Source organism: Pleurodeles waltl, chromosome 8, assembly GCF_031143425.1.
Source record: "Pleurodeles waltl isolate 20211129_DDA chromosome 8, aPleWal1.hap1.20221129, whole genome shotgun sequence".
Classification (NCBI taxonomy): domain Eukaryota; kingdom Metazoa; phylum Chordata; class Amphibia; order Caudata; family Salamandridae; genus Pleurodeles; species Pleurodeles waltl.
Window position 1 is genome coordinate 19,316,484 of NC_090447.1, and position 26,206 is coordinate 19,342,689.

Below are 26,206 nucleotides of genomic sequence, written 5' to 3' on the forward strand. Positions count from 1 at the left end.
AAGTTATGTGTAAAGTATTTGTACCAACACACACAGTAACTCAGTGAAAAAGCTACAAAATGACACAACACAGGTTTAGAAAAATAGGTAATATTTATCTAAACATAACAAGACCAAAACAACAAAAATCCAACATACACAAGTCAAGATATGAATTTTAAAAAGAATGAGAGTTTTAGGCGGTCAATAGGACATTGGCGGTAAAAACCGCCTACCGCTGCCGTGATGGGTGCCAACATACCGCCACAGCAGCTACCATCCGTCTGCCATTTTATGAGCACTGCCTGACTTCTGCCACAATAAGCGTGGAAATCTGGCAGTGTTCATGCTGGCTGACGGTGGTAAGCTGACCCTGCTAACACCAGCACCGCCCCATCAGTAGAACACCGCCAGCCATATTTTGATCATAAACACGGCCTGGTGGTGTTCTGCTGGTGAGGCACTGCTGGGGGTAGCAGCGCCCCTTCCTGTTCCGTGATGCTCCCCTCCCCCAGCGCCTTGAGACCCTCACGGGTGAGTAGTGCGCTCTACAAATTTGTTTGATTGATTGATGGACGACCTCCACACCGGACAAGGTAAGTCGGGCGTCTGACAGGGGAGGGGGCGGGAGGGCGGTGTGTATTGTGTGTGTGTGTCTGAGTGTGTGAGTGCGTGTGTGAATGTGTGTGTGATTGCGTCTGTGTGTGTTGTGTTGTTTGCGTGGTTGTATGTATGTATGAATGGTGAAGTGAGTGCGTGTCTGCATGTCAGTGTGAATGAGTAAGAATGTATGTGAGTATGTCTGAAAGTATGCATGTTTGAATGCATGTCCACTGGACCGACCATCACTGCGTCCACTTTTCCTATAAGAAAATCACCGAAAACCACCGCATCCCTCTACCTCCTCACCGCCGCTGGGGAAAAGTCACCGAAGACCAACTAACCAGCACCCTCGTCAAAAACCCACCACCCGACTCAACCGACCCGAGCACTGCCGCCATCAACCTCCATCAATGGATCCTCGACTGCGCCAACACCCTAGCCCCACTCAAAAAACCCACCGCCAACCAAGGAAAGAAGAAACCAGCCTGGTTCACAGACGAACTGACCGCCTCCAAAAGCCTCTGCCAGAAGCTCAAGAAGAAATGGATCTTAGAGCGCACACCCGACAACCTCGCCACCCTCAAAGACGCCAACCGTGAACACCACCAACGGATCCGCGTCGCCAAGCGCGCCCACTTCACTGAACGCCTCAACAACGCCCACGACTGCAAAGAACTCTTCGGCATCGTAAAGGAACTCTCAAATCCCAACGCCAACATCAACGACGTCCCGCCCTCCCAGAAACTCTGCGACGACTTCTCCACCTTCTTCCACCAGAAAATCGCAGCCATCCACGACAGCTTCAACGCCACACCTCCGCCAGACCCCACCCCTGATGTCTCCGCCCACGCCTGCCGCCTCACCGCCTGGACCCACGTGAACGACGCCGAAACCATAACAACCATGAACACCATCCACTCAGGCTCCCCCACGGACCCGTGCCCACATCACGTGTTCAACAAAGCCAACGCCACCATCGCCCCCAAACTCCGCAAGATCATCAACCTCTCCTTCAACTCCGCCACCTTCCCGGACAGCTGGAAACACGCAGAAATCCAACCCCTCCTCAAGAAACCCAAGGCTGACCCCAACGATCTCAAAAACTTCCGACCGATCTCTCTCCTCCCTTTTCCAGCAAAAGTCATCGAGAAGATCGTCAACACACAGCTCGCCCACTTCCTCGAAGACAACGCCATCCTAGACCCCTCTCAATCTGGATTCAGACGAAACCACAGCACCGAGACTGCACTCCTCGCCGCCACAGATGACATCAGACATCAAATGGACAACGGCAAAACCTCAGCCCTCATCCTCCTCGACCTATCAGCCGCCTTTGACACAGTCTGCCACCGCACCCTACTGACCCGCCTCCATGAAGCCGGCATCCAAGACAAAGCTCTCAACTGGATCTCATCCTTCCTCTCCGACAGAACCCAGAGAGTCCGACTCTCCTCTTTCCGCTCCAAAGCCACCAACCTCATCTGCGGTGTCCCCCAAGGCTCCTCCCTCAGCCCTACATTGTTCAACGTCTACATGGCCCCCCTCGCTAAACTGGCCCGCCAACATCACCTCAGCATCATCTCCTACGCCGACGACACCCAGCTCGTCCTCTCCCTGACCAAAGACCCACTCACCGCCAAAGCCAACCTCCACAAGGGACTAAAATCCATCGCTGAGTGGATGAACAACAGCCGCCTGAAGCTCAACTCCGACAAGACGGAAGTCCTCATCCTCGGGCGCACCCCCTCGGCCTGGAACGACTTTTGGTGGCCCACTGACTTCGGACCCCCACCCGCCCCAGCCAGCCACGCAAGAAACCTCGGCTTCATCCTGGACTCCGCCCTCACCATGTCCAAGCAGGTCAGCGCCGTCTCCTCTTCCTGTTTCAACACCCTTCGAATGCTCCGCAGAATTTTCAAGTGGATCCCAACAGGAACCAAAAAGACGGTGACCCAAGCCCTCGTCAGTAGCAAACTTGACTACAGCAACGCACTCTACACAGGCATCCCAACAAAAGACATCAAACGACTCCAGCGCATCCAAAATGCTTCCGCCCGCCTGATCCTCGACATACCCCGCCGATGTCACATCTCCCCTCACCTGAAGGACCTCCACTGGCTCCACGTGGACAAGAGGATCACCTTTAAACTCCTCACCCACGCTCACACGGCTCTGCACAATACCGGACCTACCTACCTCAACTCCAGACTCAACTTTTACGCCCCCACACGTCAACTCCGCTCTGCCAATCTCGCCCTCGCCATCGTCCCCAGAATCCAGCGCAAGACCTCCGGCGGCAGATCCTTCTCCTTCCTCTCCGCCAAAACCTGGAACTCTCTCCCCACCTCACTACACCAGACCCAGGACCTCCTCACCTTCAGGAGACTCCTCAAGACCTGGCTCTTCGACCGCTAACAGCTCCCCGTCCCCCACCCCTTTCCCCCCCCCAGCGCCTCGAAACCCTGACGGGTACATAGTGCGCTTTATAAATTCTTTGATTGATTGATTGATTGATGTATGCCAGTGTTGAGTGAATGCGTGTGTTAGACCTGACAGCCTTAGGGTAGTCACCCCTAACTTTTTGCCTGCCTCCCTCCTCGTTTTTGGATACTGTTTTTGCTGGTTTTTAGACTCTGCGCACTTTACCACTGCTAACCAGTGATAAAGTGTATATGCTCTCTCTCTGTAAACATGATAACTTTGGATCATACCTGATTGAACTATTTAATCTACTTATAAGTCCCCAGTCATGTGCACTCCAGGTGCCTAGGGCATATAGATTAAATGCTACTAGTGGACCCGCAGCACGGATTGTGCCATCCACTTAAGTAGCCCCTTTTCCTTGTCCCAGGCCTACCATTGCTAGGCCTGTGTGTGCAGTTTCACTGCCACCTCGACTTGGCATTTAAAAGTACTTGCCAAGCCTAGAACTCCCCTTTTTCTGCATATAAGTCACCCTTAATGTGTGCCCTGGGTATCCCCCAGAGCAGGGTGCTGTGTAGGTAAAAGATAGGACATGTACCTGTGTAGTTATATGTCCTGGTAGTGTAAAACTCCTAAATTCGTTTTTGCACTACTGGGAGACCTGCTCCCTTCATAGGCTAACATTGGGGCTGCCCTCATACACTGTTGAAGTGGCAGCTGCTGATCTGAAAGGAGCAGGGAGGTCATATTTAGTATGGCCAGAATGGTAATACAAAATCCTACTGACTGGTGAAGTCGGATTTAATATTACTATTCTAGAAATGCCACTTTTAGAAAGTGAGCATTTCTTTGCACTTAAATCCTTCTGTGCCTTACAATCCACGTCTGGCTAGGTTTAGTTGACAGCTCCTTGTGCATTCACTCAGACACTTGCTGGAGAAGAAACCGGAACCAGAAACTACATCCTGCCAAGAAGAACTGCCTGGCTGCTCAAAGGACTCACCTGTCTGCTTTCTACAAAGGACTGCTGTCTTGCTGTTGCCCTGCTGCCTTGCTGAACTCTTGTCTGGCTGTGAAAGTGCTCTCCAAGGGCTTGAATAGAGCTTGCCTCCTGTTCCTTGAAGTCTCAGGACCAAAAAGACTTCTTCCTTTCACTTGGACGCTCCGTGCGCCGAAACTTTCGACGCACAGCTTGTTTCGCGGCGAGAAAAACGCCGCACACCGACGCTGATCGACGCGACGCCCTCGGGGCGATCGAGACTTCGACGCACAACCTCGCAAGGACAAAGCCGCTCGACTTTCCAGGAGAAATCGACGCGACGCCCACCGTGAGTGCGAAACTTTGACGCACGGCCTCGCAAGGACAACGCCGCCCGACTTCCAAGGAGAAATCGACGCGACGCCTGCCGTGAGACCAAACTTTCGACGCACGGCCTCGCAAGGACAACGCCGCCCGACTTCCAAGGAGAAATCGACGCGACGCCTACCGTGAGATCGAAACTTCGACGCGCAGCCCCGCAGAACGACGCGCAGCCGGAAAACAAGCAGGAGAATCCACGCACAGACCCGGGACATCTGGTAATCCCCGCGATCCACAAAAAGAGACTGTCTGCGCGCCGGAAAACGACGCCCGACTTCCCCGCGTGGAAAAGACCGACGCAAGTCTGTGTGTGCTGAGGAGAAATCGACGCACACACCCCTTTTTCCACGCATCTCTTCTCCTGTGGCCCTCTGAGGAGATTTTCCACCAGAAACCAGGTACTTTGTGCTTGAAAGACACTGTATTGCATTCTAAAGGACTTAAGACACTCTATATCACTTCCCTGTGATATTTCTACAATTTTCCATTGCAACTTTATTCTTTTTGACCTACAATTATCCTGATAAATATTATATATTTTTCTAAACACTGTGTGGTGTATTTTTGTGGTGCTATATGGTGGTATTGTATGATTTATTGCACAAATACTTTACACATTGCCTTCTAAGTTAAGCCTGACTGCTCGTGCCAAGCTACCAGAGGGTGGGCACAGGATAATCTTGGATAGTGTGTGACTTACCCTGACTAGAGTGAGGGCTTTTGCTTGGACAGGAGGTAACCTGACTGCCAACCAGAAACCCCATTTCTAACATTGGTGATCAGCGGTGAGGATAGGACTTGTATTTGTGCAGTGACATACAGTAGCTAAGTATTCCACTACATACCCACAGTTGAAGGTCAACTTGGTTTTTATCTCTTTTTGAAAATCCGTTTTTTTTTTCCTGACAATTTTCAAAAACTAAATCCTCACTCAACATGTCTCTGACTGGGTCTCAGACAGGGGACTTTGACCTAGTCCAGTTGGATACATACACGGTCAAACAACTAAGAGGATTCTGCAGGGCATTAAGGGTACCCACCCAAGGGGCCTCCAGAAAGGAGGACTTTCAAGTGGCGCTGAGGGCCTGGGCAGAAGCCCATTTAGAGGATGATGAGGAAGAGGAGCCAGAAAATGGCCCCTCAGAAGGATTTCCACTATCTATGGATGGTGTTACCACTGCAATTGTGCACCCTTCCAGACCAGGGAGCAGTGTCTCCATGCAAAGCCTGACCGCAGAGGAAAGGAGAGAAGAAAGGGAGTTCCAATTGCAAATGGCAAAACTGAAAATTGAGGCACAACAGGAGGAGAAGAGGGCAGAAAGAGAAGCCAAACAAGCTGAGGCTGAAAGAGCAGCCAAACAGATTGAAGCTGAAAGAACAGCCAAACAAGTGGAAGCTGAAAGAGCGTTGGCTGAAAAGAAACTATTGTTGGCTCATGAACTGAGTCTCAAGGAGCTGGAGATCAAGGCAAGACAGTCTGAATCCAGCAATAATGGTGGCAGCATACAGACAGGACCTGCTGGAGAAAAGAAGGTTCGTATACCCAAAAATGTGGTGCCCAGTTTTGTGGTGGGAGATGACATAGATAAATGGTTAGCTGCTTATGAAGTTGCACTAAGGGCTCATGAGGTTCCTGAAGGGCAATGGGGGGTAGCTATGTGGGGTTATGTGCCGCCATTGGGGAGGGACACACTTCTCACATTGGATCCACCGGATCAAAACACATACCCACTCCAGAAAGCCACTTTACTTGCCAAGTTTGGGCTGACCCCTGAGGGATACCGTCAGAGGTTCAGGGACAGCACCAAACAAACCACACAAACATGGGTAGATTTCTTTGATTTCTCTAGTAAGGCACTGAATGGATGGGTGCGGGGCAACAAAGTAGCAGATTATAAAGGTTTATATGACTTGATCCTGAGAGAGCATATGCTTAATGTTACTTATACCGATTTGCGCCAGCACCTAGTGGATAGTAAGCTGACTGATCCCAGGAAGCTTGCTGAGGAGGCGGACCTCTGGGTTAGCACCAGAGTGTCCAAAAAGGTACCTGGGGGGGACTCCCACAAAGGTGGTCAGGGTTCCCAACAGAAGAAAGAGGGGGGAGATAAACTTACAGATAAGGAACTCTCTAAAGGCCCCCAAAAGAATTCCCAGGGAGGGGGTGGCAACCCTTCCTTTTCCAAATTTGGGAAGAAACCAGGGACATTTGACAGGTCAGGAAAATCTAGCCCCAAATGCATGGAGTGTTACCAATATGGTCACTACAAAGGCGATCCACAGTGCCCCAAGAGGGCACCGTCCACTACCGGACAGGCGCCTGGGTTGACTAGTGTAGCACTCGGGGGGGAGATGGACCCCACTAGCTTTGGGGAGCAGGTAGAGATTTCCCTAGTGTCCCTGGGAGAAGGAGAAATGATGTCCAAGGTCCACATGCCTAAAAATACTTCCAAGTACCGGCAGTGGGTCCTCATTGATGGGCAGAAGGTGGAGGCTCTGCGTGACACAGGAGCCAGTATGACTACTATCAAGAGTCAGCTGGTGTCCACAGAGCAGATAATCCCGAATACATTCCACCAGGTCGTAGTCGCTGACAACCGCGAGAGTCACCTACCGGTGGCTCGGGTTCCCTTTGAGTGGGGGGGGGTCTCTGGTACTCTGAAAGTAGCTGTGAGTCCTGCCATGCCTGTAGATTGTCTGTTAGGCAATGATCTAGAGCATACTGCTTGGAAAGAAGTAGAGCTCAGATCTCACCTGGAGATGTTAGGGTTACCTGAGTGGGTCTGCATGACCACCCGGTCCATGGCTGACCGAGAGGGAAGTCAAGGGCACCTGGAGCCTGGAACGATGGCCCAGGGAGCTGCCAAGAGGAGGGACGAGGGGCGCGGGAAACCGGCCCCAGAAGTTCCCACAGTGGCTGACGGGGCTCCTGAGGAGGAGACTCCCGAGCCAACTGGGGAAGACATTGCCACCCTAGGTGACTTACCGGAGCTTGCTGGCTGGCAAGTTGAGGGTGGACCCACCAGGGAGGAATTCTGCCAGGCGCAGAAAGAGTGTCCCACTCTAGAAGGGTTGAGGAAACAAGCCTTAAACCAGGCAGCAGGTGACGCCTCTGGCAATCACCACCTATATTGGGAGAATGATCTCCTCTACAGTGAGCCTAGGGTTCCGGTCTTTGGGGCAGCACGTGTGCTGGTGGTCCCCCAATGTTACCGAGCCTTCCTACTGGGTCTGGCTCACGACATTCCCCTGGCAGGACATTTGGGACAAGACAAGACCTTCAACAGGCTTGTCAACCACTTTCACTGGCCCAAAATGAGGACACACTCAGACAAGTTCTGCAGGGCTTGTCCTACCTGCCAGGCTAGTGGTAAAGCAGGAAAGAGGGTTAAAACCCCCCTGATTCCACTTCCTGTCGTTGGCACCCCCTTTGAAAGGGTGGGCGTCGACATTGTTGGCCCCTTGGACCCCAAAACTGCCTTAGGCAACAGGTTTATCCTGGTTTTGGTGGACCATGCCACCCGGTACCCAGAGGCAATCCCTCTGAGGACCGTAACTGCATCGGTGGTAGCCAGAACCCTGATGGGGATATTTACCCGTGTGGGATTCCCCAAGGAGATAGTGTCTGACAGAGGCACTAACTTCATGTCCGCGTACATGAAGCATCTGTGGGATGCGTGTGGTGTAACCTACAAGTTCACCACACCCTATCACCCCCAGTCTAATGGGCTTGTGGAGAGATTCAACAAGACCCTGAAAGGCATGATTGGTGGCCTCCCTGAGGCCATGAGGCGTAAATGGGACGTCCTCTTACCATGCCTTCTCTTTGCTTACAGAGAGGTCCCCCAGAGGGGGGTAGGGTTCAGTCCCTTTGAGCTTCTCTATGGGTACCCCGTCAGGGGACCCTTAAGCATTGTCAAGGAGGGATTGGAGAACTCTCCAAAGACACCCCCTCAGGACGTGGTCAGCTACATGTTGGCCCTCCGCAATCAGATGACCCGCTTCTGGAAAGAGGCCCAAAGTAACCTGGAGGCCAGTCAAGAGGTGATGAAACAATGGTATGACCAGAAGGCCACTCTGGTAGAGTTTCAACCTGGAGACAAAGTGTGGGTAATGGAGCCAGTAGAGCCCAGAGCTCTCCAGGACCGCTGGTCTGGCCCATTTGAAGTAAAGGAGCGGAAAGGGGAGGCCACTTACCTAGTGGACCTCCAAACCCCTAGGAACCCCATAAGGGTGCTCCACGTGAACCGACTAAAAGCTCATTTTGAGAGGTCGGAGATCAACATGCTACTGGTCACAGATGAAGGAATGGAAGAGGAGAGTGAACCTCTCCCTGACCTCCTCTCTGCCCAAGAAGGTGATGGGTCCGTAAGCGGGGTCATTCTGTCTGACTCCCTGACTCTAAACCAGAAAGGAGACTGCTATGAGCTGTTAGAGCAGTTCTCCCCCCTCTTCTCCCTTACTCCGGGACTGACCCACCTCTGTGTTCATGATATTGACACCGGTGACAGTCTCCCTGTGAAAAACAAAATTTACAGGTTGTCAGATAAGGTGAAGGCCAGCATCAAGGAGGAGGTCTCCAAGATGTTGACGCTAGGGGTTATTGAGAAGTCCAGTAGTCCCTGGGCCAGCCCAGTGGTGTTGGTCCCCAAGGCTACTGCCCCAGGCGCGAAGCCAGAACTCCGGTTCTGCGTGGACTACCGGGGTCTCAACTCAGTCACACGGACTGATGCTCACCCCATCCCCCGAGCTGATGAGCTCGTGGACAGGCTAGGCGCTGCCAAGTTCCTGAGTACGTTTGATCTTACTTCAGGGTACTGGCAGATCGCCCTGACTGAGGGGGCTAAGGAAAGGTCCGCCTTTTCCACCCCTGACGGCCATTACCAGTTCCGGGTGATGCCGTTTGGATTGAAAAATGCCCCCGCTACCTTCCAACGGTTGGTTAACGGGGTCCTGGCTGGCAAGGATGCCTTCTGTGCAGCCTACCTGGATGACATAGCTGTCTACAGTTCCAGCTGGGAGGAACACCTGCTCCACCTCAAGGAGGTGCTTCAGGCCGTGCAACAGGCAGGCCTGACCATCAAGGCTAGTAAGTGCCAGATTGGGCAGGGTTCCGTGGTGTACTTGGGACACCTAGTAGGTGGTGGCAAGGTGCAGCCACTCCAGGCCAAGATCGAAACTATCAAGGCCTGGCAACCACCTCGAACCCAGACTGAGGTGAGGGCCTTTTTAGGCCTCACCGGCTACTACCGCAGGTTTGTCAAGGGCTATGGTACCATTGTGTCCCCCTTGACACAACTCACGTCCAAGAAGCAACCTAGGTTGGTGAATTGGACAGAGGCTTGTCAGAAAGCCTTTGACGCCCTAAAGGAAGCCATGTGCACGGCCCCCGTGCTCAAGGCCCCTGACTACTCCCAGGAATTTATCGTGCAGACAGACGCTTCAGAGCATGGCATAGGGGCAGTCCTAGCACAGCTAAATGAGGAGGGCCAAGATCAACCGGTAGTCTTTATTAGCAGAAGGCTATTACCACGGGAACAGAGGTGGAGTGCTATTGAAAGAGAAGCTTTTGCTGTGGTCTGGGCGCTGAAGAAGCTGAGGCCCTACCTGTTTGGGACTCACTTCCTAGTTCAGACAGACCACAGGCCCCTCAGATGGCTCATGCAGATGAGGGGTGAGAATCCAAAACTTCTGAGGTGGTCCATTTCCCTACAGGGGATGGACTTTACGGTGGAACATCGCCCAGGGGTTGACCACGCCAATGCTGATGGTCTCTCCAGGTACTTCCGCCTTAGCGATGAGAGCTCCCAGGAGGTCGGGTAGCTCTCCCCACTTTCAGCTGGGGGGGACACATGTTAGACCTGACAGCCTTAGGGTAGTCACCCCTAACTTTTTGCCTGCCTCCCTCCTCGTTTTTGGATACTGTTTTTGCTGGTTTTTAGACTCTGCGCACTTTACCACTGCTAACCAGTGATAAAGTGTATATGCTCTCTCTCTGTAAACATGATAACTTTGGATCATACCTGATTGAACTATTTAATCTACTTATAAGTCCCCAGTCATGTGCACTCCAGGTGCCTAGGGCATATAGATTAAATGCTACTAGTGGACCCGCAGCACGGATTGTGCCATCCACTTAAGTAGCCCCTTTTCCTTGTCCCAGGCCTACCATTGCTAGGCCTGTGTGTGCAGTTTCACTGCCACCTCGACTTGGCATTTAAAAGTACTTGCCAAGCCTAGAACTCCCCTTTTTCTGCATATAAGTCACCCTTAATGTGTGCCCTGGGTATCCCCCAGAGCAGGGTGCTGTGTAGGTAAAAGATAGGACATGTACCTGTGTAGTTATATGTCCTGGTAGTGTAAAACTCCTAAATTCGTTTTTGCTCTACTGGGAGACCTGCTCCCTTCATAGGCTAACATTGGGGCTGCCCTCATACACTGTTGAAGTGGCAGCTGCTGATCTGAAAGGAGCAGGGAGGTCATATTTAGTATGGCCAGAATGGTAATACAAAATCCTACTGACTGGTGAAGTCGGATTTAATATTACTATTCTAGAAATGCCACTTTTAGAAAGTGAGCATTTCTTTGCACTTAAATCCTTCTGTGCCTTACAATCCACGTCTGGCTAGGTTTAGTTGACAGCTCCTTGTGCATTCACTCAGACACTTGCTGGAGAAGAAACCGGAACCAGAAACTACATCCTGCCAAGAAGAACTGCCTGGCTGCTCAAAGGACTCACCTGTCTGCTTTCTACAAAGGACTGCTGTCTTGCTGTTGCCCTGCTGCCTTGCTGAACTCTTGTCTGGCTGTGAAAGTGCTCTCCAAGGGCTTGAATAGAGCTTGCCTCCTGTTCCTTGAAGTCTCAGGACCAAAAAGACTTCTTCCTTTCACTTGGACGCTCCGTGCGCCGAAACTTTCGACGCACAGCTTGTTTCGCGGCGAGAAAAACGCCGCACACCGACGCTGATCGACGCGACGCCCTCGGGGCGATCGAGACTTCGACGCACAACCTCGCAAGGACAAAGGCGCTCGACTTTCCAGGAGAAATCGACGCGACGCCCACCGTGAGTGCGAAACTTTGACGCACGGCCTCGCAAGGACAACGCCGCCCGACTTCCAAGGAGAAATCGACGCGACGCCTGCCGTGAGACCAAACTTTCGACGCACGGCCTCGCAAGGACAACGCCGCCCGACTTCCAAGGAGAAATCGACGCGACGCCTACCGTGAGATCGAAACTTCGACGCGCAGCCCCGCAGAACGACGCGCAGCCGGAAAACAAGCAGGAGAATCCACGCACAGACCCGGGACATCTGGTAATCCCCGCGATCCACAAAAAGAGACTGTCTGCGCGCCGGAAAACGACGCCCGACTTCCCCGCGTGGAAAAGACCGACGCAAGTCTGTGTGTGCTGAGGAGAAATCGACGCACACACCCCTTTTTCCACGCATCTCTTCTCCTGTGGCCCTCTGAGGAGATTTTCCACCAGAAACCAGGTACTTTGTGCTTGAAAGACACTGTATTGCATTCTAAAGGACTTAAGACACTCTATATCACTTCCCTGTGATATTTCTACAATTTTCCATTGCAACTTTATTCTTTTTGACCTACAATTATCCTGATAAATATTATATATTTTTCTAAACACTGTGTGGTGTATTTTTGTGGTGCTATATGGTGGTATTGTATGATTTATTGCACAAATACTTTACACATTGCCTTCTAAGTTAAGCCTGACTGCTCGTGCCAAGCTACCAGAGGGTGGGCACAGGATAATCTTGGATAGTGTGTGACTTACCCTGACTAGAGTGAGGGCTTTTGCTTGGACAGGAGGTAACCTGACTGCCAACCAGAAACCCCATTTCTAACAGCGTGTATGCCAGTGTAAGTGAATGGATGTATGTGTGGTACGTGTGGGTGTCTGTGTGCATGTATGTGGGGAGGGGGTGGGGTGAGGGGCACTGTGACTGTAGTGGGGGTGGAGGGAGGGAGGGTGATGTGTGCATGTGTGGCTGTGGGGGGTAGGGGCAGTTGTGTGGTATGTGCGTGTCTGTAGGTGTGTGCCTGTATGGGGGTGGGGGTGTATATTTGTGAATCGAAGGGGGTGGGGGGTGTGTTTGTGAATCGGTGGGGGTGTGTATATGTGAATCAGAGGGGGTGGGGTGTGTGTGTGTTTGGTTTGGGGTGGGGGTGTTTGGATCAGGGGTGGAGGTGTGTTTTTGGATTGGGGTTGGGTGGGGGGTATATTTGAATGTCAGGGTGGGGGTTAGTATATATGTGGGGGTGAGGGGGTGAGTTTGGAAGGTGGGAGCATCAGGTGTGTGTTGGGGGGGTGGGAGAGCCATCTACCAGTGACAGGGAAGGAATTCCCTGTCCCCGGTAGGGCCTACCGCCATGGTTTGTTTGATGTGTTGCTAACGCCACGAAAACCATGGCGGTAGGCCAGCTCATAATGCCGCCGCCGGTACTATGCCGCCGCCGGGCTGGAGATTGACATCTCTGGCCTGGTGGCTGATACAGCCATGGCGGTATGAGAGGAGAAGTGGCTGGTTTGCTACAGCCAACCCACCAATCTCATAATGTGGCAGTATGTACCGTCAGCCTGTTGGCGGTATTGCCGCCACATTACCACTCACCGCCAGGGTCATAATGACCCCTTAAATCCTTAGAAAACAGTGAGAATGCTGTTATTGCACAAAAGTACCTGGGTAGCGTCAAAATAAAGTGGCACGGGCAAGCGTGCATAGAAAAAGGCCAGCGATGCGTCGATTTCTCACTCGCAAGCGAGACCATGCAGTGTTTCGCCTCAGGTCAGGTCGGCATGCGTTCTTTCTCTTCTTCCACAAGAGAGCGATGCATTGACAACAAATGTCAAGGCACTCGTGAATCAATAAAGATTCAAAAGTCCGAGTTTGCATACAATAGGGTCCTCTTCCAAACAATCAGGTACACTGTAGACCGAGAAATGTTAGCATAAATCCAATTTATTCATGAGGTGTGAATTTCATATACTGGTAAAACAGATTACAGCCAACATGTGTTTCGTTTTAAGAGAAGATAATCTCAATGACTTCCTCAGGGCTCAATTAATTGTATGTGCAGTAGTAATGATGATATGGAAGTATCCAGAGACAATTATTCCTTCTTGAAATTCCAATTGTTAAGAGTCCAGTATCTGGTGTGGAGAATGCAGATCTCTCCTTAGCCCCCTCAGTTAGGGCAATCTGCCAATACCCAGAGGTAAGATCAAATGTACTTAGGTATTTGGCAGATCCCATGCGGGCAATGCGCTCATCAGCTCGAGGAACGGAGTGCGCTCAGTCTTGGTGACTCCATTGAGTCCCCGGTAATCCACACAGAGCCTGAGTTCTGGAGTGGCACCAGGAGCAGCAGGGTCATAATGAGGGCTTATGTGTCTGCTTTAAAAAACAGAGCTCGGACATGTCGAGTTGGAGTCCTACAAGATTAAATGATTAGGGACCAAATTGGAATGCACGCTGCACATCCTACTATTCAAGACTGCCTTTGGGCTAAAGGAGAAGCATAGTTAACAGAAGTTATAGAGGTAGTGGAAAAAGCAGAACTTACGGGCAGATGTGCGAAAGCAGTTCTTTCTGAAAACAAAAAAGGAGAGCGAGGCTAAAGATCGGATTAACAAAATTAAAGGGGGATAGAAAAACATTAAAACTCTACAAGACAATCTGAAGCTACAAGACAAGTCTTACAAACAGAAATTAAAAACAATGAAGAATACAACCCCACAGTAAAATGTCACAGATGCGGTTTTACAGGTCATTATGCAAATGGCAAGATGTGTCCAGCCCGTAACCAGAAATGCTCGAGATGAGGTATAGTGGGACATTTCTTCAAAGTATGCAAAAAAGAGAAAGCCATAAAATTGTTAGAGAGCACTTCGGACTCAGGATCTTCAGTTTCAGAGGACGACGCCATGAATATGTGTTTTCAATATAAGATCTGAGTCAGAATATTCATATACGCCGAGAAAAAAACCTGTGTGTGAACTGTCCATAGGAGGAGTGTCAGTTACTATCATGGCGGACTCTGGTTCACCACATACCATTATCAATCAAGCTGTATGGTTGGATAAACTTGAACATAAATTGAGAGGTGAATTGGAGCCCCCATTTCTGCAAAGAGTTTCACTGGAGAACCTATTGACATTTTAGATTATAGAAAATTGTGTTTTGTGTTCAAAACCAGAGAAGCAGAGTGTAAATTGTATGTTTCAAAGTCAGGACCATCAGTCTTAGGGTGTTGGGATCAGGGTAAATTAGGCATTACCCTGAGCCCTCATAACCCTAAAGCGTCCTCAGTGGTTCGGGAGGAGATATTGGATGGAGATAATATCAAACTGAAGTATCCCACGTTTTTCTCAGATTTCTGGGCGCCTGGCAGCATGTTTCTTGTTTCTTAGGCATGCCGCCCCTTCATGTGCTTGATGTGTGTTTTAAAAGCAATCTTATCATCTGCCCGCAGATAAAAGGGCTTTGCCACCGCTGATAACCTCGTCCAAGCTGAAGTAACCCTGCAGGTGTCTGTGAAGATAAACTAAAGAGTGGTTTACGCGGCTGATTCTCCAGCGAGATGACGGGTGACTCGGAGCGCCACAAAATACCGCAGGTTGTGCAAGGTTTGCAGTGCAGCGTCAGCCTGAGTAACAGAGGCTTGGTGTCCTAACAATCACTATCGCCTCAAAAAACGATCTCGACATGTTACTTGGTACTAGATTCTGCTCTTTGTAGGTTTTTTAATGTTTATCGTGAGGCCTGTGTATCCATTTGTGCATTTCTCATATAAATACACTGAATGTTGCTTTTGTGGACTTCTATTTCGTATTTACATTGAGTTTTTTTTTTCAAAGCGCCACTTTCTGCTTCAGTGCGCTTGAAATGGATCAAGGGCTGACGTATGAGATGTCTCACGAAAATATTGTTTTTGTGAAAGGTCAGGCACTGAATGTTCAGAAACATTTTGTACTTCTTGCCTCTGGGTTTACATGTTTGTTTGCTAACAAAGTACACTTCAGATGCAGGTGAAAAGAATATTATAAAAACTTCAGGGAGTTACCTATGACGTTGTCAGTGTTTGAGACCCCGCCCTCCCGCGCATGCGTTGTTCACGGGCTGGAGGCCATCTCTAGAGCCTTGATGACTCATCTCAAGCGCTGCTATTTGTCCACAAACACAGCAGGATGCTGAGGGTTTGACACAGCAAAAGCGACATCAAAACACTCGCCATGACAGCCAAGAAGGCCATTCTATAATTCTACGATTAAAGAAGACACCTGTTAGTCAGTGGATGAAATTCAGATTATGCCAGTGTAATTTGGGTCATTTTGGGGATATAGGCCCTGGTTTATACTTTTTGGTGCAAACTGCACCAACGCAGTTTTGGACCAAAAAGTTCAGCACCGGCTTGTACCACTTCTGAGCACCAGCCGGGCACCATATTTATGGAATGGTGCAAGCCGGTGCAAAGGGAAGCCTAGCATAAAAAAATGGTGTTAGCTGGGTGGGGCAGGCTGTATGGAAGAAGGGGGTTTTGCACCAAAAAATGACATTGGCAGCTTAGAGTAAAAAAAAGAAATAAAAAAAAAGACTCTAACCAGTTTAGCGTCATTTTCTGGCGCAAAACCATCCATACCACATGACTCCTGTCTTAGAAAAGATAGGAGTCATGCCCACCACCCCAATGGCCAACACAGGGGACCGGGGGTCCCAGGGCATGGCCACTGCACCCAGTGCCATGTAGGGGGGCCCACTTCAGGGCCCCCAATGGCAGTTAAAAAAAATAAAAAAATACTTGCCTGTACTTACCTATACTTACCTGGGATGGGGGTCCCCCATCCACCTCTGTCCCTCTAGTGTGGGTGGGGTGTCCCTGGGGAGGGCACCTGTGGGCTTATTCCATGGTGTTCCACTATGGAAATAGGCCCACAGGTCCCCTAACGCCTGCCCTGACCCAGGCTTTCGCGGTCGCAAATGAAATTGCATAGCGTTGCAAGTCGCAAATAGGAAGGGAACACCCCTTCCTATTTGCGAGTCGGAAATGCATTTTGCGAGTCGGATCCGACTCGCAAAATGCTTTCTGCATCGCAGAGAGGCTTTTGCGGCTCGCAAACGGCGTTTTTCGCCGTTTGCGAGGCGCAAATCCTTTCCTACATCTGGCCCTTAGTCTCTGATTGGCAGTCAGTTTGCACTCTGTCCAATCATAGACCCTCACAGTAGTCAAGGTAAAGGAGAAGCACTCCTGGTTAATCCCCGCTCACCCTCTTGGTAGCTTGGCACAAGCAGAAAGTTTTAACCCCAGAAGCAATGAGTAAAGTATTTGTACCAACACACACAGTAATTAAGTGAAAACACTACAAAATGGACACCCCTCCAGTTTAGAAAAATAGGTAATATTTATCAAAATCAAACAAGAACAAATTTACAAAAATCCAACATACACAAGTCAAGATATGAATTTTAAAAATAATAAGATTCTCAATCCATTGAAAACAGTGAGAACGCTATTGTTACACAAAAATACCTTTTTGCATCAAACATAAAGACGCACAGGTAAGCATGCATCGGAAAAGTGAGTGATGCGTCGATTCCTTATTTGCAAGTGAGGCCGTGTGTGGTTTCTTCTCTGGTCAGGTCGGAAATCCATTGTTTTTCTCCCTTGCAAGAGAGCAATGCATCAATCTCCTTACAGGCACCTGGGTGTGGGCTTGCTTTGCGTCGATTTTTCATGCCCAGCGATGTTGCATCCAAAATCCGGTCGCACGGTGTCAGGAAACCACGCAGCGTGGGGTTTGCATCGTTATCTGCAGCTGCAAGCGGGTGTTGCGCATCATTTCTTCAGCCGCAATGCGTCGATCTTCCAGTCGTGATGCAGGCAGAACTACGATTTCAGCCAGGAGGCCAGAGGCGCATCGTTTATCAGCCACTTTGCAAATGGTGCATTGAAAATTTCCCTGCATGGCAGTCTTTGGATGGATTTCGGTCCTTTTCCACCAGCTTTAACTTTTCAAGGGCCCTGGGACTGGATGTGGCACCACTTGGCAGGGTAGAAGTCTCACCAGAGAGTCCAGGTGCTGGCAGAGAAAGTCTTTGATGGCCCTGAGAATTCAACAACAGGAAGCAAGCTGAATTGAAGCCCTTGGAGATTCTCCTCAAGCAGGAATGCACAACAAAGTCCAGTCTTTTCCCCCTTTCACAGGCAGAAGCAGCAACTGCAAGATAGCCCACTAAAGCACAGTCACAGGCAGGGGCAGCACTTCTCCTCAGCTCTTCAGCTCTTCTCCTTGGCTGAGGTTCCTCTTGAATCCTTGAAGAAATCTGATTTTCTGGGGTTTTGGGTCCAATACCTATACCCCTTTCTGCCTTTAAAGTAGGCACACATCAAAGGAAAGTCTCTGTTGTTCACTAGATCCTGCCTTGCCCAGGCCAGGTTCCAGACTCACACTAGGGGGTTGGAGACTGCATTGTGTGAGGGCAGGCACAGCCCATTCAGGTGTAAGTGACCACTTCTCCCTCTACTCTAGCTCAGAATGCCAATCAGGATATGCAGGCTATTCCCCAGCTCCCTTTGTCTCGCAGTCTAGAGGGGATTCACAAACAGCCCAACTGTAAGTCTGACCCACACAGGGAATCCACAAACAGGCAGAGTCACAGAATGGTTTAAGCAAGAAAATGCCCACTTTCAAAAAAGTGGCATTTTCAAACTGACAATTTAAAAACTAACTTCACCAAAATATATATTTTTAAATTGTGAGTTCAGTGACCCTAAACTCCCTATTTCTATCTGCTCCCAAAGGGAATCAGCACTTAAAAGTTATTTAAAGGCATCCCTAATGTTCACATATGAGAGAGATAGGCCTTGAAACAGTGAAAGCTGAGTTTATCAGTATTTCACTGTTAGGACATGTAAAAAACACCAGTACGTGTCCCACTTTTTTTTTTTTTTTTTTGCCGCTGCATCATCCTCAGCAGTAATCGAGAAACAATCGCAACGAATGTCTGCAGGTTGTGCGCCGTGGAGCGTCCCGGTATGAACCCAGACTGATCCGGGAACACCAGCCTCATCATCAACGGCTACAACCACGCCACGATTATCTTGCCCATGATTTTACTGTCAACATTAATCATAGATAGCGGGGATATGAATCACAACTTAGAGGGTTCTTACCAGGCTTAAGAATCGTAACTATTAGTGCCTCTCGAAGAGAGGCAGGTAGTATCCCAGTCTTCATTGCCTCTGCATAGACCTCCATCAGATGAGGTGCAAGTATATCAGAGTATTCCTTATAGAACGGTGGGGTCAGGCCATCAAGGTCAGGGGCTTTGTCTCCAGACAGGTCGCGGATCGCAGCCTTAACCTCCTCCATTGAAAGGGGTGCGTTGAAATACGCTCTGTGGGCGTCCTCAAACCAGAGCAAACTGATCTCCGAGAAGTAGGCCTGTACAACCTCAGCTGGCAGCTCAGCAGGTGCTGAGTACAAGCCGGTAAAGAACATGGTGAACACTTTCATAACTCCATCCGTCCCCGCCACCCGCTCACCCTCCGAACTATCTATTTCAGTGACATAACTACTGGCCCAAGGTTTACATAGTAAATTAGCTAGCGTTCGTCCAGCTCTCTCACCCTCTCCGTAGTGCCTTGCTCTGGCAAATCTCCCCAAAAAGCATTCATCCCTCTCCGAAGCTTCTTCATACAAAGAGACCGCGCGTCGGAGATCCGCCAGTGTGTCCCCGGACCAATCCACCACCAACCGAGCCTCCAAATCCGCTATCCGTGCCTCCGACACAGCATTCGCAGCACACTATGCTGTTTCGAAATGCAGCTCCCACGAATTACCACTTTAAAGACCTCCAATAGCATCCCCGCCGAGTTCACAGAGCCACCATTTTCCTCCAAATAAAGGACAATACCCCGGCAAATCTCCTCGCAGAACACCTCATCCCGGAGAGCCCCCTGTGGCAGGCGCCACGTGAAAGTGCATCCCGGCCCGCCAGTTACCGCTAGCTCCAGCTTAACTGGAGAATGATCCGACAGCATTGCGCCATGTGCTCCACCGATTCCGTCCACAGCGCCACATCGCGCGAGCCCAGCCAACGATCAATTTGAGACCAACTATTGTGCACATAGTTAACGCACGTTCCCTCTCTCGCATCTCCATGCTTCACCCGCCATATATCCACCAGCGCATCATCATCCATGACCGCAGACAAAGCACGAGCAACTGCCACATGCTGCATCTTGGCCAAACTCTCCCTGTCCCGCTCCGGGTCCAGGATCACGCTAAAGTCCCCCCCAGAATCACAGTGTCTCCTCCCAATGGCTCAGCCAGTCACCAAACCTCACTGAAGAAATCTGGGTTGTCCGCATTTGGACCATAGACTGCCACCAGTCTGCAGGGCCCGTCCAGCAACACACCGCTCATCAGGACATATCGTCCATTTGTGTCAACTATAGTTCGCTGTGTGCGCCATTGCAGTCCCTTGTGCAGCAGAATTGCCACTCCCCTGGCATACCTCGAATATACCGCCCCATGACATTACCCAATCCATCCAGCCATCAAGCGATGCATTGTATCTGCCGCCATGTGAGTTTCCTGCAACATACATATATCTACATTCTGGCGCTTAACATACGCAGACATGAGCCGCACCTTACGTTCATCGTTCAGGCCACGCACATTCCAAGTGAGACAACGAATCAATGTCACCCCATCTTGCATCATCGTAGCACTCCTACCAGTACACCACAGCACACCGCCACCCTCACTGGCCAGCCTAGCAGACACAGAGTACAAAAGGAAGAAGAAACAATCAGAGAAACAGGAGCCCAAAAACAAGAACACAAAACCCACCCTCCACCCACGCAAACCCCCACACCCCCGGGTCAAAGCAAATAACCACCCCCCCTTAACCAAAAAAACCAAAGCAGTAAACCATGGCATATAAACAAGACTCATCCTAGTGGCGATCAGCTAGCCACCCATCCCAATCCCAACTCTAAACCGGGAAAGGGAGGCATAGGGCCAGAAAGTAAATATACATCAGGGCGGCAAACTGTTTTGTAACACTGTAGCCAAGCGGTGAGTTTACCACTCAGTCATTATTGCTGAGAGTCCCACGCTCCGCACCAGGCCCACCCAAGTCCACATCCGCAGACCGTCGAGGAAGAGTCTTAACAAATTTTGCCGCCAGCTTCGGATCGGTAAAGAAGTGTAACTTCCCTCCATGCTAAACTTTCAGCTTCGCAGGGTAGTTAAGGGAAAACCTTGGATCCATCTACCCAAGAGAGCGTTTGATCGGCAGGAAGGCCCCGCGCGCCACCTGTACGCCCATGGTGTAGTCCGGAAAGAAATGCAACTCAGTATTTTTGTAAAGCACAGGGTGACGCTCTCTAGCCAGCCGGAGGATCGCATCCCTATCACGATAGTTCAATAGCCGGATGATGATAGGTCGCGGCTGGGTCCCAGGTGTAGGCCGAGGGCCCAGAGACCTGTGCGCCCTCTCCACCACCAGCAGACAGGAGAGTTGGCCAGGAAATAGTTCTGAGAGCATGCTTTCAATAAAATCCTCTATCCTGCCCATGTCCGTGGACTCGGGAAGGCCAAGTAGTCTAACATTATTACGGCGCGAGAGTGCCTCCAAATCTTCATTTTTATTGCGTATTACCTCCAACACCTTCTCCATTTGCATAAACTGTACACGCTCACCCTGGCGTTGATCTTCCATATCAGAAGTATGCGCCTCCAGCCGATCAGGTCTGGAGTCATGATCATCAACCCTGGTCTTGATGCGATCAAGTTGCTCCGTTAAGTGGTTGAGCTTGGAGTTGATGCTCGTCAAGCTGATCTTCAAGTCCAGGAACATGGCCTTGACGGACATGTCGGACAACACCTCCGCCGTCACTGCTTCTCCCATCAGAGAGGAGGCCCCCCCCCTTCCTCCATCCCCCATCAAAGGAGATCATTGCCTGCTGCTGCTCTGCCTTTCCCATCTTGTAACAGCCAGGCTGCCCAGCAATGGTCCCCCGGCCCAGGCCGCAAAGGTCACGATCACAGCACCAAGGGGGTCATTCTGACCCTGGCGGCCACCGGAGCACCGCCAACAGGCTGGCGGTGCTCCAACGAGCATTCTGACCGCGGTTCAGCCGCGGTCAGAAGCGGAAAGTCAGCAGTCTCCCGCTGACTTTCCGCTGCTCGTTTGAATCCTCCATGGCTGCGGAGCGCGCTCCACAGCCATGAGGATTCTGACCCCCCCCTACCGCCATCCTGTTCATGGCGGGAAAGCCGCCATGAACAGGATGGCGGTAGGGGGGGGTCGCGGGCCCCCGTAAGAGGGCCCCGCAAAGTATTTCAGTGTCTGCCTTGCAGACACTGAAATACGCGACGGGTGCCACTGCACCCGTCGCACCTTCCCACTCCGCCGGCTCGATTACGAGCCGGCATCCTCGTGGGAAGGGAGTTTTTCCCTGGGCTGGCGGGCGGTCTTTTGGAGACCGCCCGCCAGCCCAGGGAAAAACTCATAATACCCTCCGCGGTCTTCTGACCGCGGAGCGGTATAATGGGGGCGGAATTCTGGCGGGCGGCCTCCGCCGCCCGCCAGAATCAGAATCACCCCCCAAGTTTGCTAACAATTGTTTCCGCAAGTGCAGGCCTCCCAGCCAGCAGGGACCCCTCCACCCAGGCCCGGGACTCCCCCGCCTCTAAGCCCATCACCACACCGGGCCAAGTCGCCCATTCCAGAGGCAGAAACACTGAGCCCAGCAATGGTACCACTCTCCGCACGTCAACTCTGCCAGTCCAGCAGGGTCCGTGGTAGGCTCCTAGAATTCTCCACCAAAAGGCCTCCGGGCCCGATCAAGCCAGCGCAGCCCTCCACAGCAGGCCCACCCAGGTCCCCCAACAATGGGCAAATCGAGCCGCCAAACGGCCAGCAGCCCCCTAACAGGGTCCACCAGCCCCGCACTGCACAAGGGGGCGACTCCCGCGGCAGCCCCAGAAGCGCCGCCGTGCCAGGTCACCACAATAGTGAAAAGCAGCAATGCTCTTCAAGGACGATCCAGCAGGCCTCAGGAGATCGGATTCCCACGCGAGCCCGCCCAGCCCACCACCGCCGCAGCCAGCCCGTCTCGATCCTCCGGAGCCACTCGACCGCAGGCCGCAAGGGATCGCGGGGAGCCACGGTCCGATCAAACCGCTGATCGGCCCCTGCGATCAGCCGCCCGCCACCAGCCCACGGCAGCGCCACACAAGCCAGCGCCTCACCCCTCCTCTGGCTCACCAACCCGGCCCGGGAAGCCCGTACGTGTCCCACTTTAAACATACACTGTACCCTGCCCACAGGCTACCTAGGGCCTATATTAGGGGTGCCTTACATGTAGAAAAAGAGAAGATTCAGGCCTAGCAAGTGGGTACACTTGCCAGTTCGAATTGGCAGTTTAAAACTGCACAGATATACAATGCAGTAGCAGGTCTGAGCCATGTTTACAGGGCTACTCATGTGGGTGGCACAACCAGTGCTGCAGGCCCACTAGTAGCATTTGATTTACAGGCCCTGGGCACCTCTAGTGCACTTTACTCTGGACTTACTAGTAAATCATATATGCCAATCAGGAGTGGCCAATTACACATATAATGTACACAGGAGCTTCACTTTAGCACTGGGCAGTAGTGGGAAGGTGTCCCGAGTACCACAAACAGCAAAAACAGACTCCAGCTCACAGTCAAAAAATGGGAAGCAGAGGCAAAAAAGACAGGGGAGACCATGCCAAGGATACCAGGTCTATCAAAGGTAGAGATTTTTCTCAACCCCACCACACATATCGAGATGAATAACATTTCAAAACCTTCCAGTTACAGTTAGGCTGGCCTCCTAAGAAGTGGACTCAGACACCAAACAACTTTTACTGCCTTCATTGTGTCGGTGAATGTGTTTCTTGGTTTGCCCCTTTTTTTGAGGTGTAATTGTTTGAGGAAAAGGTGAGAGAACTTTACAGGCAAATTATCAAAATCTTTGGCATGCCCAGGAGAGCTGCCATTGGCACATACAACTTCTCTACTACTGTAATCCTTGACATGGTTTCAAAATGGTTAACAAGCTTGAGTCATCTACAGCCCGCTCCCAGGAAGTCCCAGCCAATGTCATAATACTGAATTCACTCCATTTCATGGCCACTAGATTTTCCTAGAGGGTTAACTCTGATAACATTGGAACTGCACAGGCATGCCAGTCTTGATCCTTACATCAGTTACTGAGAACAATCAAAAGAAGGCACCAGTTTTTCACCATACCACCGTCACTACCGAAAAGGCAATGGTGGCAAGTGAATTCTATGCATTTGTCCACTTTCTTCATGTGGTAGCTGTCATTGACTGCACTTACATAGCACTTTAGCCACCTCACCACATTTCATACCTCTCCACAATAAACACCACTGGCACTCCACCAATATGAAAGCAGTCTGCAATGTCATAGACTGCTTCCCTGATGTGTGTACATATGAAAACAGCCATGTCTTGCACGTCAAATGGCTCCTGGGGGTTTCAGTGATATGTGGCTCATTGGTAAGGGAAAGCACCTCATGTGTGAGGGAAGCACCTCACACGGCCTTACATAGACATCTGAGGGTGGCATCTCAAACATAATCAATAGTCACTACAACACAATTACCCTCACATTACCCTCATATATATTGTGTTTTTGTTTGAATTATGACATTTAAAATAGACACCTCTTTGTAAATCTTTCACTTGTCTTTTTTGTAAGTGATGCTGAGTATGCCCTGTCTCGATCTTCTCACAGCCTACAGACATCCAACCACACTACTCAAACATATATACAAAAGGGCAGAGGTACGTACACAAGCCATCATTCAACATACTTTTGGGATCATCAATTTGTGATTTTGTGATTCACGTGTCTTAACCATACAGGGCAGAGGCAGGTGTACTCCCCAGAAGATGCATACACATTGTTGTAGCCTGTGGTGTGTTGCACAACATCATCATGTGACAGTCTTACATATAAACCATGATGCTGATCTATGCCTATAGCCAGGGACTCAGGTTCGGAAAAGAATGGAGGTCAATGTCTTCAGGTGCGAGGTCAGCTTGCTGACTCATTTTGTCTTGAGCTGGTAGTTTCGGTGTTGCATTTATGCTGTTGAACAGTCCCTTGTATATGATGAAAGGTAGACTAGTACCATATTGTCCATATACACCACTTTGTGCCAACTTTGTTTTTTTCACATAATGTCATCAGCTAACATGCTATTATCTAGTCAAAAATAAGTTGATACTACATTTACCATAACATTCAAACACTTAACATCAACAAAACATAAGCACAGAATCTCACATAGAGCACTCATGTTTTAGGGCAAACGTAATGAATTCCTTACATCCAAAGTAAAGTAATATGGATTTGTAGAGCGCAAAGCTTGTCACCCATGAGTGTATCCAGGCACTGAGTAGGTGTCAGTAGGATCAGTTGAAGAGCCAAGTTTTCAGTTTCTTCCTTAAATCCATAAGGAAGGCATCTGCCCTGATGTAATGGGGTTGGTTGTGCCAGGATTTGCCTGCCAGGTAAGAGAAAGCCCTACCCCCTGTGTTCCTTCTATCGATGCAGGGGTGTGGGCAAGCAAGAGTGATGCAGAGCGGAGGTTCCTAGTCGGTTGGTGGAAGTGAAGATGGTGGTTGAAGTAGGTGTGAAGTGCTTTTTAGGCATGGGGGAGCTTCCTGAACTGGCAGTATTTCTGATTCGGGAGCTAGTGTAGTTTTTGTAGTTTGCCAGGAAGAGTGAGGATTAGTCTGACAGCAGCATTTTGGATGGTTTGCTGCTTGTGTAGAGGGTGTTGCCATAGTCCAGTCTGCTTGTGATGAGTGCCTGGGTGGCTGTCTTCCTGCTGCCACAAGGGAGCCATCAATGATTTTTCTGAGCATTCAAAGTATGTGAAAGCAGGCAGAGGTGAAAGCATTGATTTGATGTCTCACAGTGAGGTTAGTGTCCGGGGTGATAGTCAGGTTTCTGATATTGTTGAAGAGTGAGGGGGTGAGGCCTAGTTCTATGGGCCACCAGGTGGAGTTATTGTGGTTGAATATCAGCATTTCTGTCTTGCCAGCTTGAGTTTAATGTGGTTGTTTCTCATCCAGTTGGACATGTTAGTCATGCACATTTTGAAATCACTTTTGGTGGTGTTGGTTTCTTCTGAGAGGGATAGGATGAGTTGGGTGTCATCAGCAGAAGAGATGATGTTAAGCCTGTGGGTTTGAATAATGCTTGCTAGAGGAGTCATGTATATATTGAAGTGAGTGGGGCTGAGTGAAGAGCCTTGCAGGACTCCGCAGATGAGGTCTTTGGGATCTGAGGTGAACAGAGGGAACTTGACCAGTTGCATTCTTCCAGTCAGAATATTCACTTGAGACCTGGTCCTTGGATTTCGATTATGTGGAGTCTGGAAATGAATGTGTAATGGGAAACTGTGTAAATGGTGCCTGAGAGGTCCAGGATGATGAGTGCAGCAGTGTCGCCTTGATCTAGTATGGTGCGAATGTCATCTGAAGCTACAATGAGGGCCGCATCGGTGCTGTGGTTGCTGCAGAGACCTGATTTAAAGGTCTCCAGGAGTACACGGTATTCAAGGTAGTAGGAGAGCTGATGATTGATTGCCTTTTCTATGACTTTGGCTGGGAAGAGGAGCAGGGAGATGGTTCGGTAGTTGCTGAGGACTTTGGTGTCTGCAAATGGTTACTTGAGAAGTGGGGTGACTTCTGTGCATTTCCAGGCATCTAGTAAAGTGCCTTTAGCGATGGAGGTGTT

The 26,206-nt window shown here is 50.4% G+C and overlaps 1 protein-coding gene across 1 annotated transcript in view; it reads right to left on the reverse strand.

Annotated features, from left to right (window-relative positions):
• LOC138249310 (vomeronasal type-2 receptor 26-like) overlaps nucleotides 1-26,206 on the reverse strand; it is a 179,521-nt gene that overhangs the window by 83,722 nt on the left and 69,593 nt on the right. Inside the window, exons 5-7 of the mRNA XM_069203268.1 lie at nucleotides 21,016-21,238; nucleotides 18,561-18,863; nucleotides 13,953-13,978 (exon numbers count right to left, since the gene is read on the reverse strand). Of these exons, the coding sequence (XP_069059369.1) occupies nucleotides 13,953-13,978; nucleotides 18,561-18,863; nucleotides 21,016-21,238 (552 nt within the window). The remainder of the gene's footprint in view (nucleotides 1-13,952; nucleotides 13,979-18,560; nucleotides 18,864-21,015; nucleotides 21,239-26,206) is intronic.